At 46.1% G+C, this 18,257-nt stretch overlaps 1 protein-coding gene across 1 annotated transcript in view; it reads left to right on the plus strand.

Moving 5' to 3' along the window:
- Nucleotides 1-18,257, plus strand: part of LOC311123086 (insulin receptor-like) — a gene marked incomplete at its 5' end in the record, with an annotated part of 36,770 nt that overhangs the window by 4,413 nt on the left and 14,100 nt on the right. The window contains 4 exons of the mRNA XM_084197361.1: nt 10,641-10,780; nt 11,280-11,424; nt 14,184-14,398; nt 14,624-14,750. Coding sequence (XP_084053487.1) covers nt 10,641-10,780; nt 11,280-11,424; nt 14,184-14,398; nt 14,624-14,750 — 627 coding nt within the window. The remainder of the gene's footprint in view (nt 1-10,640; nt 10,781-11,279; nt 11,425-14,183; nt 14,399-14,623; nt 14,751-18,257) is intronic.

Raw genomic sequence — 18,257 nt, forward strand, 5'->3', positions numbered from 1 at the left:
ATCATATGTACACTTCAACTGTGAGAGACGGAATCTAAAACAAAAATCCAGAAAATCACATTGTATGATTTTTAAGTAATTTATTTGCATTTTATTGCATGACATACAGTGGGGATAAAAAGTATTTAGTCAGCCACCAATTGTGCAAGTTCTCCCACTTAAAAAGATGAGAGAGGCCTGTATTTTTCATCATAGGTACACGTCAACTATGACAGACAAATTGAGAAAAGAAAATCCAGAAAATCACATTGTAGGATTTTTAATGAATTTATTTGCAAATTATGGTGGAAAATAAGTATTTGGTCACCTACAAACAAGCAAGATTTCTGGCTCTCACAGACCTGTAACTTCTTCTTTAAGAGGCTCCTCTGTCCTCCACTCGTTACCTGTATTAATGGCACCTGTTTGAACTTGTTATCAGTATAAAAGACACCTGTCCACAACCTCAAACAGTCACACTCCAAACTCCACTATGGCCAAGACCAAAGAGCTGTCAAAGGACACCAGAAACAAAATTGTAGACCTGCACCAGGCTGGGAAGACTGAATCTGCAATAGGTAAGCAGCTTGGTTTGAAGAAATCAACTGTGGGAGCAATTATTAGGAAATGGAAGACATACAAGACCACTGATAATCTCCCTCGATCTGGGGCTCCACGCAAGATCTCACCCCGTGGGGTCAAAATGATCACAAGAACGGTGAGCAAAAATCCCAGAACCACACGGGGGAACCTAGTGAATGACCTGCAGAGAGCTGGGACCAAAGTAACAAAGCCTACCATCAGTAACACACTACGCCGCCAGGGACTCAAATCCTGCAGTGCTAGACGTGTCCCCCTGCTTAAGCCAGTACATGTCCAGGCCCGTCTGAAGTTTGCTAGAGTGCATCCAGAAGAGGATTGGGAGAATGTCATATGGTCAGATGAAACCAAAATAGAACTTTTTGGTAAAAACTCAACTCGTCGTGTTTGGAGGACAAAGAATGCTGAGTTGCATCCAAAGAACACCATACCTACTGTGAAGCATGGGAGGGAAAACATCATACTTTGGGGCTGTTTTTCTGCAAAGGGACCAGGACGACTGATCCGTGTAAAGGAAAGAATGAATGGGGCCATGTATCGTGAGATTTTGAGTGAAAACCTCCTTGCATCAGCAAGGGCATTGAAGATGAAACGTGGTTGGGTCTTTCAGCATGACAATGATCCCAAACACACCGCCCGGGCAACGAAGGAGTGGCTTCGTACGAAGCATTTCAAGGTCCTGGAGTCTCCAGATCTCAACCCCATAGAAAATCTTTGGAGGGAGTTGAAAGTCCGTGTTGCCCAGCGACAGCCCCAAAACATCACTGCTCTAGAGATCTGCATGGAGGAATGGGCCAAAATACCAGCAACAGTGTGTGAAAACCTTGTGAAGACTTACAGAAAACGTTTGACCTGTGTCATTGCCAACAAAGGGTATATAACAAAGTATTGAGAAACTTTTGTTATTGACCAAATACTTATTTTCCACCATAATTTGCAAATAAATTCATTAAAAATCCTACAATGTGATTTTCTGGATTTTTTTTCCTCATTTTGTCTGTCATAGTTGACGTGTACCTATGATGAAAATTACAGGCCTCTCTCATCTTTTTAAGTGGGAGAACTTGCACAATTGGTGGCTGACTAAATACTTTTTTCCCCCACTGTAAGTATATGATCACCTACCAACTAGTAAGAATTCCGGCTCTCACAGACCTGTTAGTTTTTCTTTAAGAAGCCCTCCTGTTCTCCACTCATTACCTGTATTAACTGCACCTGTTTGAACTCGTTACCTGTATAAAAGACACCTGTCCACACACTCAATCAAACGGACTCCAACCTCTCCACAATGGCCAAGACCAGAGAGCTGTGTAAGGACATCAGGGATAAAAGTGTAGACCTGCACAAGGCTGGGATGGGCTACAGGACAATCGGCAAGCAGCTTGGTGAGAAGGCAACAACTGTTGGCGCAATTATTAAAAAATGGAAGAAGTTCAAGATGACGGTCAATCACCCTCGGTCTGGGGCTCCATGCAAGATCTCACCTCGTGGGGCATCAATGATCATGAGGAAGGTGAGGGATCAGCCCAGAACTACACGGCAGGACCTGGTCAATGACCTGAAGAGAGCTGGGACCACAGTCTCAAAGAAAACCATTACTAACACACTACGCCGTCATGGATTAAAATCCTGCAGCGCACGCAAGGTCCCCCTGCTCAAGCCAGCGCATGTCCAGGCCCGTCTGAAGTTTGCCAATGACCATCTGGATGATCCAGAGGAGGAATTGGGAGAAAGTCATGTGGTCTGATGAGACAAAAATATAGCTTTTTGGTCTAAACTCCACTCACCGTGTTTGGAGGAAGAAGAAGGATGAGTACAACCCCAAAAACACCATCCCAACCGTGAAGCATGGAGGTGGAAACATCATTCTTTGGGGATGCTTTTCTGCAAAGGGGACAGGACGACTGCACCGTATTTAGGGGAGGGTGGATGGGGCCATGTATCGCGAGATCTTGGCCAACAACCTCCTTCCCTCAGTAAGAGCATTGAAGATGGGTCATGGCTGGGTCTTCCAGCATGACAACGACCCGAAACACATAGCCAGGGCAACTAAGGAGTGGCTCCGTAAGAAGCATCTCAAGGTCCTGGAGTGGCCTAGCCAGTCTCCAGACCTGAACCCAATAGAAAATCTTTGTAGGGAGCTGAAAGTCCATATTGCCCAGCGACAGCCCCGAAACCTGAAGTATCTGGAGAAGGTCTGTATGGAGGAGTGTGCCAAAATCCCTGCTGCAGTGTGTGCAAACCTGGTCAAGACCTACAGGAAACGTATGATCTCTGTAATTGCAAACAAAGGTTTCTGTACCAAATATTAAGTTCTGCTTTTCTGATGTATCAAATACTTATGTCATGCAATAAAATGCAAATTAATTACTTAAAAATCATACAATGTGATTTTCTGGATTTTTGTTTTAGATTCCGTCTCTCACAGTTGAAGTGTACCTATGATAAAAATGACAGACCTCTACATGCTTTGTAAGTAGGAAAACCTGCAAAATCGGCAGTGTATCAAATACTTGTTCTCCCCACTGTATGTGTGGGCCTACTAATAATACAGTACAAATAGGCCCTATTATATTTCAAAATTAAAATCAAATTTACTAGCCTGTACTTGTAACTTGGTAGGACACATGTGCTTCACCAGAATCACATGTTCTCTCCCTGGAGGGGGGAGGGGGGGGGGGGGGGGGTAGAGGATTACTGTTATACTATCCCAGGTATTCCTTAAAGAGGTGGGGTTTCAAGTGTCTCCAGAAGGTGGTCAGTGACTCTGCTGTCCTGGCGTCGTGGGGGAGCTTGTTCCACCATTGGGGTGCCAGAGCAGCGAATAGCTTTGACTGGGCTGAGCGGGAACTGTGCTTCTGTAGAGGTAGGGGGGCTAGCAGGCCAGAGGTGGATGAACGTAGTGCCCTCGTTTGGGTGTAGGGTCTGATCAGAGCCTGAAGGTAAGGAGGTGCCGTTCCCCTCACAGCTCCGTAGGCAAGCACCATGGTCTTGTAGTAGATGCGAGCCTCAACTGAAAGCCAGAGGAGTGTGCGGAGGAGCGGGGTGACATGAGAGAACTTGGGAAGGTCGAACACCAGACGGGCTGCGGCATTCTGGATAAGTTGTAGGGGTTTAATGGCACAGCCAGGGAGCCCAGCCAACAGCGAGTTGCAGTAATCCAGACGGGAGATGACAGGTGCCTGGATTAGGACCTGTGCCGCTTTCTGTTTAAGGTAGGGTCGTACTCTACGAATGTTGTAGAGCATGAACTTGCAGGATCGGGTCACTGCTTTGATGTTAGCGGAGAACGACAGGGTGTTGTTCAGGGTCACGCCAAGGTTCTTTGCACTCTGGGAGGAGGACACAACGGAGTTGTCAACCGTGATGGCGAGATCATGGAGCGGGCAGTCCTTCCCCGGGAGGAAGAGCAGCTCCGTCTTGCCGAGGTTCAGCTTGAGGTGGTGAACCGACATCCACACTGATATGTCTTCCAGACATGCAGAGATGCGATTCGCCACCTGGTTATCAGAAGGGGGAAACTATGGGCTTTTATGTTTTTCTGTCGTGCTTAATGTGCAGTAGCCTATATCATATATGTATTGGATAATGGCACAATCATCCAGACATTTATATTCTTTATATTGTTTTTGAATGACACTTTTGGTTTTGGCGGGAAATACTGGGTTACCCGGGAGAAAAGTGATTCATTCTAAGGATGGAACATTTGTCAAATAGGACTTTCTACATTTGGGTTCAGTCACAGTGGTCAGGTATTCTGCCACTGTGTACTCTCTGTTCAGGGCCAGGTAGCATTCCAATTTACTCTGTTTTTTTGGTTGATTCTTTCCAGTGTGTTAAATAATTATCTTTTTGCTTTCTCATAATTGTGTTGCTGTTCTGGGGGCTCTGTGGGGTCTGTTTGTGAACAAAGCCCCAGAACCAGCTGGCTGAGGGGACTCTTCTCTAGGTTCATCTCTCTGTAGGTGATGGCTTTGTGATGGAATGTGTGGGCATCGCTTCCTTTATAAATCAGAGATGGGCAACTGGCCCACTGACTAATTATTAAATAATAATATAAAAAAACATTACTGTTGAGAGTTAGAATAATAGAATACACAAGGTGCGATTTCGAAATGTGGTTGTGCATCAGCAGTCACTCAATTAGCCCATTTCAGCTAAAATGTTTTAGATTGGTAAATTAGTCCAGCGGTCAGCTATCTAATTTTGTAGTATGCATGGTCGAATAAAAAAAAAAACTGCAAACATTTGCCTCCACCCTATGGCAAAAGGGTATAGTCCTAATTCTGCTCTGCATGCATTGTTTGGGGTTTGGCGTTGTAAACAAAGTATATTTTTGCAGAATTCTGCATGCAGAGTTTCAATTGAGTGTTTGTCCCATTTTGTGTGTTCTTGGCTGATGAGCGGACTCCAGACCTCACAACCATAAAGGGCAATGGGTTTTATAACTGATTGAAGTATTTTTAGCCAGATCCTAATTTGGATGTCGAGTTTTATGTTCCTTTTGATGGCGTAGAAGGGCCTTCTTGCCTTGTCTCTCAGATCGTTCACGGCCTTGTGGAAGTTACCTGTGGTGATGTTTAGGCCAAGGTAGGTACAGTGGGGAGAACAAGTATTTGATACACTGCCGATTTTGCAGGTTTTCCTACTTACAAAGCATGTAGAGGTCTGTAATTTTTATCATAGGTACACTTCAACTGTGAGAGACGGAATCTAAAACAAAAATCCAGAAAATCACATTGTATGATTTTTAAGTTATTAATTTGCATTTTATTGCATGACATAATTATTTGATACATCAGAAAAGCAGAACTTAATATTTGGTACAGAAACCTTTATTTGCAATTACAGAGATCATACGTTTCCTGTAGGTCGTGACCAGGTTTGCACACACTGCAGCAGGGATTTTGGCCCACTCCTCCATACAGACCTTCTCCAGATCCTTCAGGTTTCAGGGCTGTCGCTGGGCAATACGGACTTTCAGCTCCCTCCAAAGATTTTCTATTGGGTTCAGGTCTGGAGACTGGCTAGGCCACTCCAGGACCTTGAGATGCTTCTTACGGAGCCACTCCTTAGTTGCCCTGGCTGTGTGTTTCGGGTCGTTGTCATGCTGGAAGACCCAGCCACGACCCATCTTCAATGCTCTTACTGAGGGAAGGAGGTTGTTGGCCAAGATCTCGCGATACATGGCCCCATCCATCCTCCCCTCAATACAGTGCAGTCGTCCTGTCCCCTTTGCAGAAAAGCATCCCCAAAGAATGATGTTTCCACCTCCATGCTTCACGGTTGGGATGGTGTTCTTGGGATTGTACTCATCCTTCTTCTTCCTCCAAACATGGCGAGTGGAGTTTAGACCAAAAAGCTCTATTTTTGTCTCATCAGACCACATTACCTTCTCCCATTCCTCCTCTGGATCATCCAGATGGTCATTGGCAAACTTCAGACAGGCCTGGACATGCGCTGGCTTGAGCAGGGGGACCTTGCGTGCTCTGCAGGATTTTAATCCATGACGGCGTAGTGTGTTAGTAATGGTTTTCTTTGAGACTGTGGTCCCAGCTCTCTTCAGGTCATTGACCAGGTCCTGCCGTGTAGTTCTGGGCTGATCCCTCACCTTCCTCATGATCATTGATGCCCCACGAGGTGAGATCTTGCATGGAGCCCCAGACCGAGGGTGATTGACCGTCATCTTGAACTTCTTCCATTTTCTAATAATTGCACCAACAGTTGTTGCCTTCTCACCAAGCTGCTTGCCTATTGTCCTGTAGCCCATCCCAGCCTTGTGCAGGTCTACAATTTTATCCCTGATGTCCTTACACAGCTCTCTGGTCTTGGCCATTGTGGAGAGGTTGGAGTCTGTTTGATTGAGTGTGTGGACAGGTGTCTTTTATACAGGTAACGAGTTCAAATAGGTGCAGTTAATACAGGTAATGAGTGGAGAACAGGAGGGCTTCTTAAAGTAAAACTAACAGGTCTGTGAGAGCCGGAATTCTTACTGGTTGGTAGGTGATCAAATACTTATGTCATGCAATAAAATGCAAATTAATTACTTAAAAATCATATAATGTGATTTTCTGGATTTTTGTTTTAGATTCCGTCTCTCACAGTTGAAGTGTACCTATGATAAAAAATTACAGACCTCTACATGCTTTGTAAGTAGGAAAACCTGCAAAATCGGCAGTGTATCAAATACTTGTTCTCCCCACTGTATAGTTATTTGTCTCTCTCTCTCTCTCTCTCTTTCTCTTTCTCTTTCTCTCGTTAGTGCATCCCTTCATACAGTGTCCAAGACTGATAGGGATGTTGACCCTGCTAACCAGCTGGTTTTCGGCCTTGGGTGAGGTTCTCTCTTCCGGGGTGTTCATCCTAGTACCGAAGTGCAGTTTCAGGCACAGGGGTGTGGTAGTCCTGCTAAACTTTCTGTCAGGAGAAGCCAAGCTAGCCATCTGGATGTCCAGAAAGAACTGTATACAGGGACAGGGGTCTGTGGATGTGGTGGGCATGCTCAAGGGGTTAGTGGCAGCAAGACTGAAGGTGGAGTTTTCCTACCACAGTTCGGTGGGGAACCTTTTCATCCATACATGGGGCCTTCAGGGGCCGTTGTGCTCCGTTGACGATGAGGGGAATTTTTTAAGATTAAGATCAGATTAAGCTCTTTCTCCTCTCTCTCTCTCTCTCTCTCCTTTCTCTCTCTCTCTTTCTCTGTCTTTCTCGCTCTATTTCTCTCTCTTTTCGCTCTCTCTTTATCTCTCTCTCTCTCTCTCTCTCTTTGTCTTTCTCGCTCTCTATCTCTCTTTCTCTCTCTATCTCTCTTTCTCTCTCTTTTTCTTTTTCTCTCTCTCTCTCGCTCTCTTTCTTCTTTCTCGCTCTCTTTATCTCTCTCTTTCGCTCTCTTTCTCCTTTCGCGCTCTCTTTATCTCTCTCGCTCTCTCTCTCTCTCTCTCTGTTGCTCAGTTTTACATAATAAGTAGTTGTAACCCATCCCACCTGCCTACTATATTGTCCCTTAGTTAATTGGAACATTAAAGATTGACTGGGTGGTCCTGTAGATGAAGAACTATCATTATTGAATGCTTCCCAAATGCCACCCTATTCCCTATTTAGTGCTCTACTTTTCACCAGGGCCCATTGGGACTATAGTGCACTATATAGGGAATAGGGTGCCATTTGCCAGTAGTTTACTGGGGTCATTTGCTGGTGCTACAACACCTGTTGCTCCATCCGACGCCACATACTTCACTCCTCACCCAATTAGCCTTAGCAAATCACACACACCTACGCGTTGTCATGGAAACGTGCTCGCTATAGCTCCAGGGAGAAACACACACTGAACCCAACAGCAAAGGTCGGAAGACAAGAAAACTGTCGCCTTGACAACACCTTCATCGGAGAGAAAAAAAGCCAAACGATTCATTGGCGAGACGGCGGTTCTTTATTTGGCAGCTATGAAACAATGCTGCATTCCTCCTTTCTCTTCTTCGATGGTGCTGCTAAAGAGCACGCTAGGTTCAGTGTGTGTATTGTGTGTGTGTATTGTGTGTGTGTGTGTGGTCACTACACGTGTACTTATTTTGTCACCTCTCAAACCAGTCATCATAAAAACAACTTTGACATGTGGTGAAGCTTGGACAATGGCCCAGAGCTCACCGAGTCAACAAGACACCACTGTCTAAGCCAGCTATAATCCTGGTCCAGAGCTCACCGAGTCAACAAGACACCACTGTCTAAGCCAGCTATAATCCTGGTCCAGAGCTCACCGAGTCAACAAGACACCACTGTCTAAGCCAGCTATAATCCTGGTCCAGAGCTCACCGAGTCAACAAGACACCACTGTCTAAGCCAGCTATAATCCTGGTCCAGAGCTCACCGAGTCAACAAGACACCATTGTCTAAGCCAGCTATAATCCTGTCACATTGAAACCTTCACAAAGCTTTGTCTCTGTGCTCTGTAGCGTGTAAATACTCTAAGATGGTTGCTTTGGTTCTTTGTGTGTGAAGGTTGAAGGGCATCATACCTCTCTTATTTTTTGATTAACCTTTATTTTGACAGGGAGTCATGCTGAGACCAAGGTCTCTTTTTTTGATTAACTCCTTTGTGAGGTGATGGAATAGTAATCTCTCACTTTCTCTCGCTCTCTCTGAAAGTTGAAGGGTAGATGAGGGCCTCATAGCTCTTATGAAAGATTGTACGCCTTCTTCCTTCACCTCATTGTGAGGCTATAGGTTAGCTGGGCAATACGCTTCTCAGGTGTGCGTGTCATTATTTCTGTGAACGTTTCCACCTCCTGGGGGGGTGTGGCCCTAGGACTGAGTTTGGGGAATCCTGCGCTGGACCCTGTGAGAGTAGTAGTTGACGTGTGTGTGTGTTTGAACACTAGACCAGGGATCATCAACTAGATTCAGCCGGGGCCGATGTTCTTCTTGAGTGGATGGTCAGGGCTCCGGGAACATAAATTACAAATCTTTTGTAGACTGCAAATTGACCGCAAGAAGCACAAACAGATATAATTGTTACGAACCCCGTGGCTTTAAACGTCTAGGGTGGACGGACAAGAGACCCGTAACATAATTCATGCAAATTAGAATCGTGACATGGAACAGTGAGAACAAAAACTACACGACAACCATTAACTACCGTCAAACATAAAAGGTTTATTTTTGAACACACGGTAAAGGTTTGGGAAAAAGGGCTGAGCAGGACCCAAGAAATGAAACAATAGTGTAAAAAAACCCTAAACTGATCTTGCCTGCCTCAAGAACCGCTAAGCTACTGCTAATCATACAAAAATACAGTGGGTGGTCCGCTCAGGTCTAACTAGTGTTTTTAGACAATTTTCTTCCTACGGGTAATGTATGCCCAAGGGCAACTTGCTTAAATTCCCCTTTTCCCAGAAACACACAAAGTTACCAAACAGAGTAACCAGCAAATGAGTGAGTACACAAAACACCACAGTATCCATACTCACATACGGAAATAGTCTCTACAAAGTTACCAAACAGAGTAACCAGCAAATGAGTGAAAACACAGGACACCACAGTATCCATACTCACATACAGAAATAGTCTCTAACAAACACACACAACTGACCGGCTTTTAAACAATGGGATGTGTGATTGACAAACCAGAAACAGGTGGTGCAATGCAGAGGAATGTCCACTGATTGGTCCACCTCAGCAATCAGCAGACACCCCAACGACCACCAACCAGGAACATACAGGACACCTGTGATTAGGGCAGAAGGAGAGGAAAAACACAAAAAGACACAGGATACCTGTATCCGTAACAATAATATTTGACTAAAACATACATTTCAAAACTTGCTTACATTTGTACACTATCACTGAGTGTACAAAATATTAGGAACACCTTCCTAATATTGAGTTGCACCCTCTTTTGCCCTCAGAACAGCTTCAGTTCGTCAGGGCATGGACTCTACAAGGTGTCGAAAGCGTGCCACAGGGAAGCTGGCCCATGTTGACTCCAATGCTTCCCACAGTTGTGTCAAGTTGGCTGGATGTCCTTTGGGTGGTGGACTGTTCCTGATACACACGGGAAACTGTTGAGTGTGAAAAACCCAGCAGCGTTGCAGTTCTTGACACCCTCAAACCTACCATACCCCATTCAAAGGCACTTACATTTTTTGTCTTGCCCATTCACCCTCTGAATAGCACACATACACAATCCATGTCTCAAGGCTTAAAGATCCTTATTTAACCTGTTTCCTCCCCTTCATCTACACTGATTTGAAGTAGATTTAATAAGTGACATCAATAAGGGATCATAGCTTTCACCTGGTTAGTCTATGTCATGGAAAGAGCAGGCGTTCCTAATGTTTTGTACAATCTCTCTATGATGCGTAGGAATACTCTGGAACAGATTTCCAAAACGAAAATCACTTTGAGCTGATTTGCTGCTGTTTTTACAGTCTTTATGTCCACCATTTTATTTTTGCAATAATTTTTTTGCTCAAATCACCCACAGGCCGCCATTTTGGGGAACCATGCCCTATATCCTATGAGGGTGTGTTATCTGATGTGTGTGCTCCCCCCCTCTCCTCCTGCAGGTTGGTCTGTACTCCATGTGCTGGGCTGTGTCCTAAGGTGTGTATGGGCCTGAAGATGGTGGACTCTGTGACAGCAGCACAGGCTATGAGAGGATGCACCGTCCTCAACGGCAGCATGGACATCAACCTTAGAGGAGGAAGTGAGTATTAGGGGCTCATGTCCAACTTACTGCTCTGTGTGTGTGTGTGTGTGTGTGTGTGTGTGTGTGTGTGTGTGTGTGTGTGTGTGTGTGTGTGTGTGTGACGTGTTTAGCTATACTTGTGGGGACCAGAAGTCCCGACAACAATAGTAGACCAACAGAAATTTGACCAACTGGTGAAATTTTGTTAGTCCCCAAAAGGTCAAATGCTATTTCTAGGGGGTTTAGTGTTAAGGTTACAATTAGTGTTAGGGTTAGGAGATAGGGCTAGTTTTAGGGTTAGGGTTAGGAGCTAGGTTTAGGGTTAGGGTTAAGGTTAGGTTTTTGGGTTAAGGTTAGGGTTAAGGTCAGAGTACGGGTTAGGGTTAGGGGTTAGGGAAAATAGGATTTTGAATGGGACTGAATTGTATGTCCCCACAAGGTTAGCTGCGCAAGACTGTGTGTGTGTGTGTGCGCGCTTCCAAAGTGACGTCTAAGTTAATGATGAGTGTGTGTATAGATAACATAGCAGCAGAGCTGGAGGCTAACCTTGGTCAACTGGAGGAGATTACAGGCTTCCTGAAGGTCCGGCGTTCCTACGCCCTCGTCTCGCTCTCTTTCCTCCGCAACCTACGGGTCATCAGAGGGGACACACTGATGGACGGGTAAGTTTACTTTCCTTCTCTTCCTGACCCTACTGTTCACAACCTCTTCCTTATTCTGCTCCTCTTCCTCCACCTCCTCTTCTTCTTCCACCTCTTCCTCTTCTTCCTCCACCTCCTCCTCCTGTTCTTCCTCCACCTCCTCCTCTTCTTCCTCCACCTCCTCCTCTTCTTCCTCCACCTCCTCCTCCTGTTCTTCCTCCACCTCCTCCTCCTGTTCTTCCTCCACCTCCTCCTCCTCCTCTTCTTCCTCCACCTCTTCCTCTTCTTCCTCCACCTCTTCCTCTTCTTCCTCCACCTCCTCCTCCTGTTCTTCCTCCACCTCCTCCTCCTCTTCTTCCTCCACCTCCTCCTCCTCTTCTTCCTCCACCTCCTCCTCCGCTTCTTACATTTACGTCATTTAGCAGACGCTCTTATCCAGAGCGACTTACAAATTGGTGCATTCACCTTATAGCCAGTGGGATAACCACTTTACAATATTTTTTTATTTTTTTGGGGTGGGGTAAGGGGGGGTAGAAGGATTACTTTATCCTATCCCAGGTATTCCTTAAAGAGGTGGGGTTTCAAGTGTCTCCGGAAGGTGGTGAGTGACTCCGCTGTCCTGGTGTCGTGAGGGAGCTTGTTCCACCATTGGGGTGCCAGAGCAGCGAACAGTTTTGACTGGGCTGAGCGGAAACTGTGCTTCCGCAGAGGTAGGGGGGCCAGCAGGCCAGAGGTGGATGAACGCAATGCCCTCGTTTGGGTGAAGGTACAGATCAGAGCCTGAAGGTACGGAGGTGCCGTTCCCCTCACAGCTCCGTAGGCAAGCACCATGGTCTTGTAGCAGATGCGAGCTTCAACTGGAAGCCAGTGGAGTGTGCGGAGGAGCGGGGTGACGTGAGAGAACTTGGGAAGGTTGAACACCAGACGGGCTGCGGCATTCTGGATGAGTTGTAGGGGTTTAATGGCACAGGCAGGGAGCCCAGCCAACAGCGAGTTGCAGTAATCCAGACGGGAGATGACAAGTGCCTGGATTAGGACCTGTGCCGCTTTCTGTGTAAGGCAGGGTCGTACTCTCCGAATGTTGTAGAGCATGAACCTACAGGATCGGGTCACCGCCTTGATGTTAGCGGAGAACGACAGGGTGTTGTCCAGGGTCACGCCAAGGCTCTTCGCACTCTGGGAGGAGGACACAACGGAGTTGTCAACCGTGATGGCGAGATCATGGAGCGGGCAGTCCTTCTCCGGGAGGAAGAGCAGCTCCGTCTTGCCGAGGTTCAGCTTGGGATGGTGATCCGTCATCCACACTGATATGTCTGCCAGACATGCAGAGATGCGATTCGCCACCTGGTTATCAGAAGGGGGAAAGGAGAAGATTAGTTGTGTGTCGTCTGCGTAGCAATGATAGGAGAGGCCATGTGAGGATATGACAGAGCCAAGTGACTTGGTGTATAGCGAGAATAGGAGAGGGCCTAAAACTGAGCCCTGGGGGACACTAGTGGTGAGAGCACGCGGTGCGGAGACAGATTCTCGCCACGCCACTTGGTAGGAGCGACCGGTCAGGTAGGACGCAATCCAAGAGTGAGCCGCGCCGGAGATGCCCAGCTCGGAGAGGGTGGAGAGGAGGATCTGATGGTTCACAGTATCAAAGGCAGCAGACAGGTCTAGAAGGACAAGAGCAGAGGAGAGAGAGTTAGCTTTAGCAGTGTGGAGAGCCTCCGTGACACAGAGAAGAGCAGTCTCAGTTGAATGACCAGTCTTGAAACCTGACTGGTTTGGATCAAGAAGGTCATTCTGAGAGAGATAGCAAGAGAGTTGGCTAATGATGGCACGCTCAAGAGTTTTGGAGAGAAAATAAAGAAGGGATACTGGTCTGTAGTTGTTGACATCAGAGGGATCGAGTGTTGGTTTTTTGAGAAGGGGTGCAACTCTCGCTCTCTTGAAGACGGAAGGGACATAGCCAGCGGTCAAGGATGAGTTGATGAGCGAGGTGAGGTAAGGGAGAAGGTCACCGGAGATGGTCTGGAGAAGAGAGGAGGGGATAGGGTCAAGCGGGCAGGTTGTTGGGCGGCCGGCCATCACAAGTCGCAAGATTTTATCTGGAGAGAGGGGAGAAAGAAGTCAAAGCATAGGGTAGGGCAGTGTGAGCAGGACCAGCAGTGTCATTTGACTTAACAAACGAGGATCGGATGTCGTCAACCTTCTTTTCAAAATGGTTGACGAAGTCATCCACAGGGGGAGGAGGATTCAGCAGGGAGGAGAAGGTGGCAAAGAGCTTCCTAGGGTTAGAGGCAGATGCTTGGAATTTAGTCTCCGTTGGTCACCTCCTCCTCTTCTTCCTCCACCTCCTCCTCTTCTTCCTCCACCTCCTCCTCTTCTTCCACCACCTCCTCCTCTTTTCCTCTACCACATCCTCCTCTTCTTCCTCCTCCTCCTCCTCTTTTCCTCTACCTCCTCCTCCTCTTCTTCCTCCACCTCCTCCTCTTCTGCCTCTACCTCTTCCTCTTCTTCCTCCACCTCTTCTTCTTCCTCCTCCTCTTCTTCCTCCACCACCACCTCCTCTTCTTCCACCACCTCTTCTTCTTCCTCCACCTCCTCCTCTTATTCCTCTTCCTCTTCTTTCTCCACCTCTTCTTCTTCTTCCTCCTCCTCCTCTTCTTCCTCCACCACCTCCTCCTCTACTTCTTCCTCCACCTCCTCCACTTCTTCCTCCGCCTCCTTATATTCTAAACTATATATGTCAATAAAACAAAATCAATATAATGTGTGTGTTGCTTCCCCAGGGGCTACTCGTTCTACGCACATGACAACCAGAACCTGCGTCAGCTGTGGGACTGGACCCAACACAACCTGAGCATCCTGCAGGGGCGCATGTTCTTTCAACTCAACGCTAAGCTCTGCATGTCAGAGATACGCAAGATGGAGGAGGTGACTGGCACCAGGGACAGGCATACCAAGAACAACATTGTATCTAAGACCAACGGAGACCAGGCCTCCTGTAAGAACCATACAGTCTGAGTACACACACACACACATGCCCACACGCCAACACACACATACACACACACACACACACACATGCCCATACATGCCCACACACACACACACACACACACACAACCACACACATCTGTGGTGTTTCACAGACCTAGGACAGTGTAGTATTGACCATATCCTCTGATAGTGACCGTGTGTGTGTCTCGGTGGTGTGTGTCTCTCTCAGGTGAGAACCAGGAGTTAAGGTTCAGCCAGGTGCGTGCCACACATGATAAGATCATGATCAAATGGGAACCGTTCTGGCCTCCTGACTTCAGAGACCTGCTTGGCTTCATGGTCTTCTACAAGGAAGCGTAAGTACAGCTGTCTGTCTGTCTGTCTGTCTGTCTGTCTGTCTGTCTGTCTGTCTGTCTGTCTGTATTGGACATGACTGTGCTGTCTGAAGTAATTCTTCAGAACTAGGGCTGTGGCGGTCACGAAATTTCGTCAGTCAGTAATTGTAATAACTGTCGGTCTCACGGTAATTGACCGTTAATTAACATAAACACATTTAGCATCTCCTGGCTTCCACACATAGCCTACAAGCCACTGATGCAGACCTTTGGAACGTCTAATATAGCCTACACCTTCACAATAAATCCATTATTATATTTTAGACAGGTGTACAGAAACATGATATGAAGAAAACGTAGTCTATTGTGCCCTCCCGGGTGGTGCAGCGGTCTAAGGCACTGCATCGCAGGACTGGAGGCGTCACTACAGACCCGGGTTCGATCCCAGGCTGTGTCGCAGCTGGCCGCGACCGGGAGACCCATGAGGCGGTGCACAATTGGCCCAGCGTTGTCCGGGTTAGGGGAGGGTTTACCCGCCGGGATTTCCTTGTCCCATCGCGCTCTAGCGACTCCTTGTCTGAGTTGTCCTTATGTTAGGTCCTGATCTGGCTATGCCATATGGCTATTCCATTTAGCAGACAAGATTTGCTTAGAATTCCGTGGCATTATTTTATAGTATGAAGAACACAGTTGAACATAGCTGAATAAAATAGAATGGATATTTTCTCCAAACGATTTGAGGGAGTGCTTACATGTGGCTATTCTGTGTTGAGCGGTTAACAAAGAAACAGGTACTCCTATATGCTTAATTTAGAGTTATTAATGTAACTTTAGTTGTTCTACAGATGTTGGGCTATATGTTTTGATTTTTAATACAGCTGCATGATGCAACTCTAATGATGATTTGAAAAAAGTTGCTTGAAAGGCATGAGCTCTGCTTAGTTTTTTGTGCAGGCTGTACACACTTCATCAGTCTCTCATTCACAATTTGACAAGCACTTGATAATTCCTTGAATTTCAAGGTGGCATCCCCTTTGTGTGGCCGTAATGCACCCTAAAAAAAATCTATGCCTTTTGTGGCCAGTGGCCGTTGTTCCCTTCTCCCTGAGTGCTGCGCGCTCCGAAGCACCTCTCACTCACATGGCTGTCCATCACGTGATCGGGTCTTTCTCACAGGCTACAAGTGAAGGACAGACACTTCGGGGACACAACTGAGCGCGTCCTTATCCAATTCCGAGGTGCACATTGAAGACGTTAGAAGAACTGTCCACATTTACTTTTCGTCAGCCGACTGATGAGTAGGCCTAACGAACAGCAAAAGTACTAGCCTATGTCAATCTACTATCCCCCATAGTACAAAAGTTGACCTATTCAACAGATCAGAACGTTCAGCTTAAAATGTGATAAACTATTAGGCTATTTCTTCACATTATAAGCGCAGCAATGCGCAGCAAATGCGCACACGGCAGTAGGCTATAAGTGCAAATGTTCGATTAGCTGGAAAACACCACTATCAAAAGTGACCGCAAATGCGATTATGCATTTAATGCTTTTATTATAAAGGTGCATTTTTATGGTGAGAATTATCTTCCCCAAACTTGAAACTAACACGCTGCTTATGTACACCAGTAAGGCTCTACACCCCTTGTAAAGTGGATTAATGTGCTTAATTTTAAGAAGCTATTTGGCCATTTTAGTTGTGATACAAACCTTATCAGAACATGTAGGACTATGGGCTAGGCTACATGAGGTGTGCGACTATGATTAGAAAAAGTTGCAAAAAAAGGCATCATTCACAAGTGATAATATATAGTTCACAAGTGATAGGCTAATATTGTCACCCATCAGACTATTCTTGATTTTATCTTGTCTTTACATATACTAAATAATATGTGTGTGAAATTTGTTTTGATTTAGAATGGACCATTATCATGCACCTGTCTCGAAACAGGGGCAGCGGGGAAAAAATACATGTCATCTATGCACTTTTCATTTTCATGCCAGCCAGGTAGGCTATACTCCTGTTGTAAAGATAAGCAATGTGCTTAATATTAGGAAAGTTGATAAATAAATATAGTAAGCCTATAGAAAGCTGATGGGATCCTACTTTTTTTAATAGAGGCCATCACTCTGTTTTCTCGTGCAATTGCATAGCCTATAGAAATGTTGCGCAACACGAGCTCATGGGCTCTCATGAAGTGTTTGATTAGATTTTTGATAACATTTGCATTGATGTCAGAGTGATTAGAGGGACAATAGAGTGCTGAGTACCAGGCAGTTAGCAAGTTTGGTAGCAGAATCAGAGCTTGGAGTAGCCTAATTACCGTGACTAAACGGTTACGTGGAATTTGACTGCCTTCATGACTCGTGACCGCCGGTGTGGCGGTAATACGGTCACCGCAACAGCCCTATTCAGAACAGTGTTTCCCCTAAAGTCATTTAGCAGCACCACCACACTGCTGCTAAATTATTGCCACCACCCCAAAAATGTTAGATTTTTATTTTGAGACTCGCTTTCAAGATCAAAGTGACACGTTACACAAACAGAGCGATCAGTGGCGCAAATGAGAGCCACGACTTGCTCCTTATCGTCTCCCACAATGCATTGCCACAAATCAGAGCCATGGGCACACAGTAAGTCGAAGTTGGTTCAAGATCAGATTCTCCTCAGAGTCAGATCGTCTGAGAAACATCTAATGTAACTAGCTAGCTTGTAATCCTGGAAGTGTAGCCGCTAACCAACCCTATTAGTAGATGTACAGTGGGGAGAACAAGTATTTGATACACTGCCGATTTTGCAGGTTTTCCTACTTACAAAGCATGTAGAGGTCTGTAATTTTTATCATAAGTACACTTCAACTGTGAGAGACGGAATCTAAAACAAAAATCCGGAAAATCACATAGTATGATTTTTAAGTAATTCATTTGCATTTTATTGCATGACATAAGTATTTGATCACCTACCAACCAGTAAAAATTCCGGCTCTCACAGACCTGTTAGTTTTTCTTTAAGAAGCCCTCCTGTTCTCGACTCGTTACCTGTATTAACTGCACCTGTTTGAACTCGTTACCTGTATAAAAGACACCTGTCCACACACTCAATCAAACAGACTCCAACCTCTCCACAATGGCCAAGACCAGAGAGCTGTGTAAGGACATCAGGGATAAAATTGTAGACCTACACAAGGCTGGGATGGGCTACAGGACAATAGGCAGGCAGCTTGGTGAGAAGGCAACAACTGTTGGCACAATTATTAGAAAATGGAAGAAGTTCAAGATGACGGTCAATCACCCTCGGTCTGGGGCTCCATGCAAGATCTCACCTCGTGGGGCATCAATGATCATGAGGAAGGTGAGGGATCAGCCCAGAACTACACGGCAGGACCTGGTCAATGACCTGAAGAGAGCTGGGACCACAGTCTCAAAGAAAACCATTTATAACACACTACGCCGTCATGGATTAAAATCCTGCAGCGCACGCAAGGTCCCCCTGCTCAAGCCAGCGCATGTCCAGGCCCGTCTGAAGTT

Source organism: Coregonus lavaretus, assembly GCF_964263955.1.
Source record: "Coregonus lavaretus genome assembly, contig: HAP1_SCAFFOLD_1734, whole genome shotgun sequence".
NCBI classification, from domain to species: Eukaryota; Metazoa; Chordata; class Actinopteri; order Salmoniformes; family Salmonidae; genus Coregonus; species Coregonus lavaretus.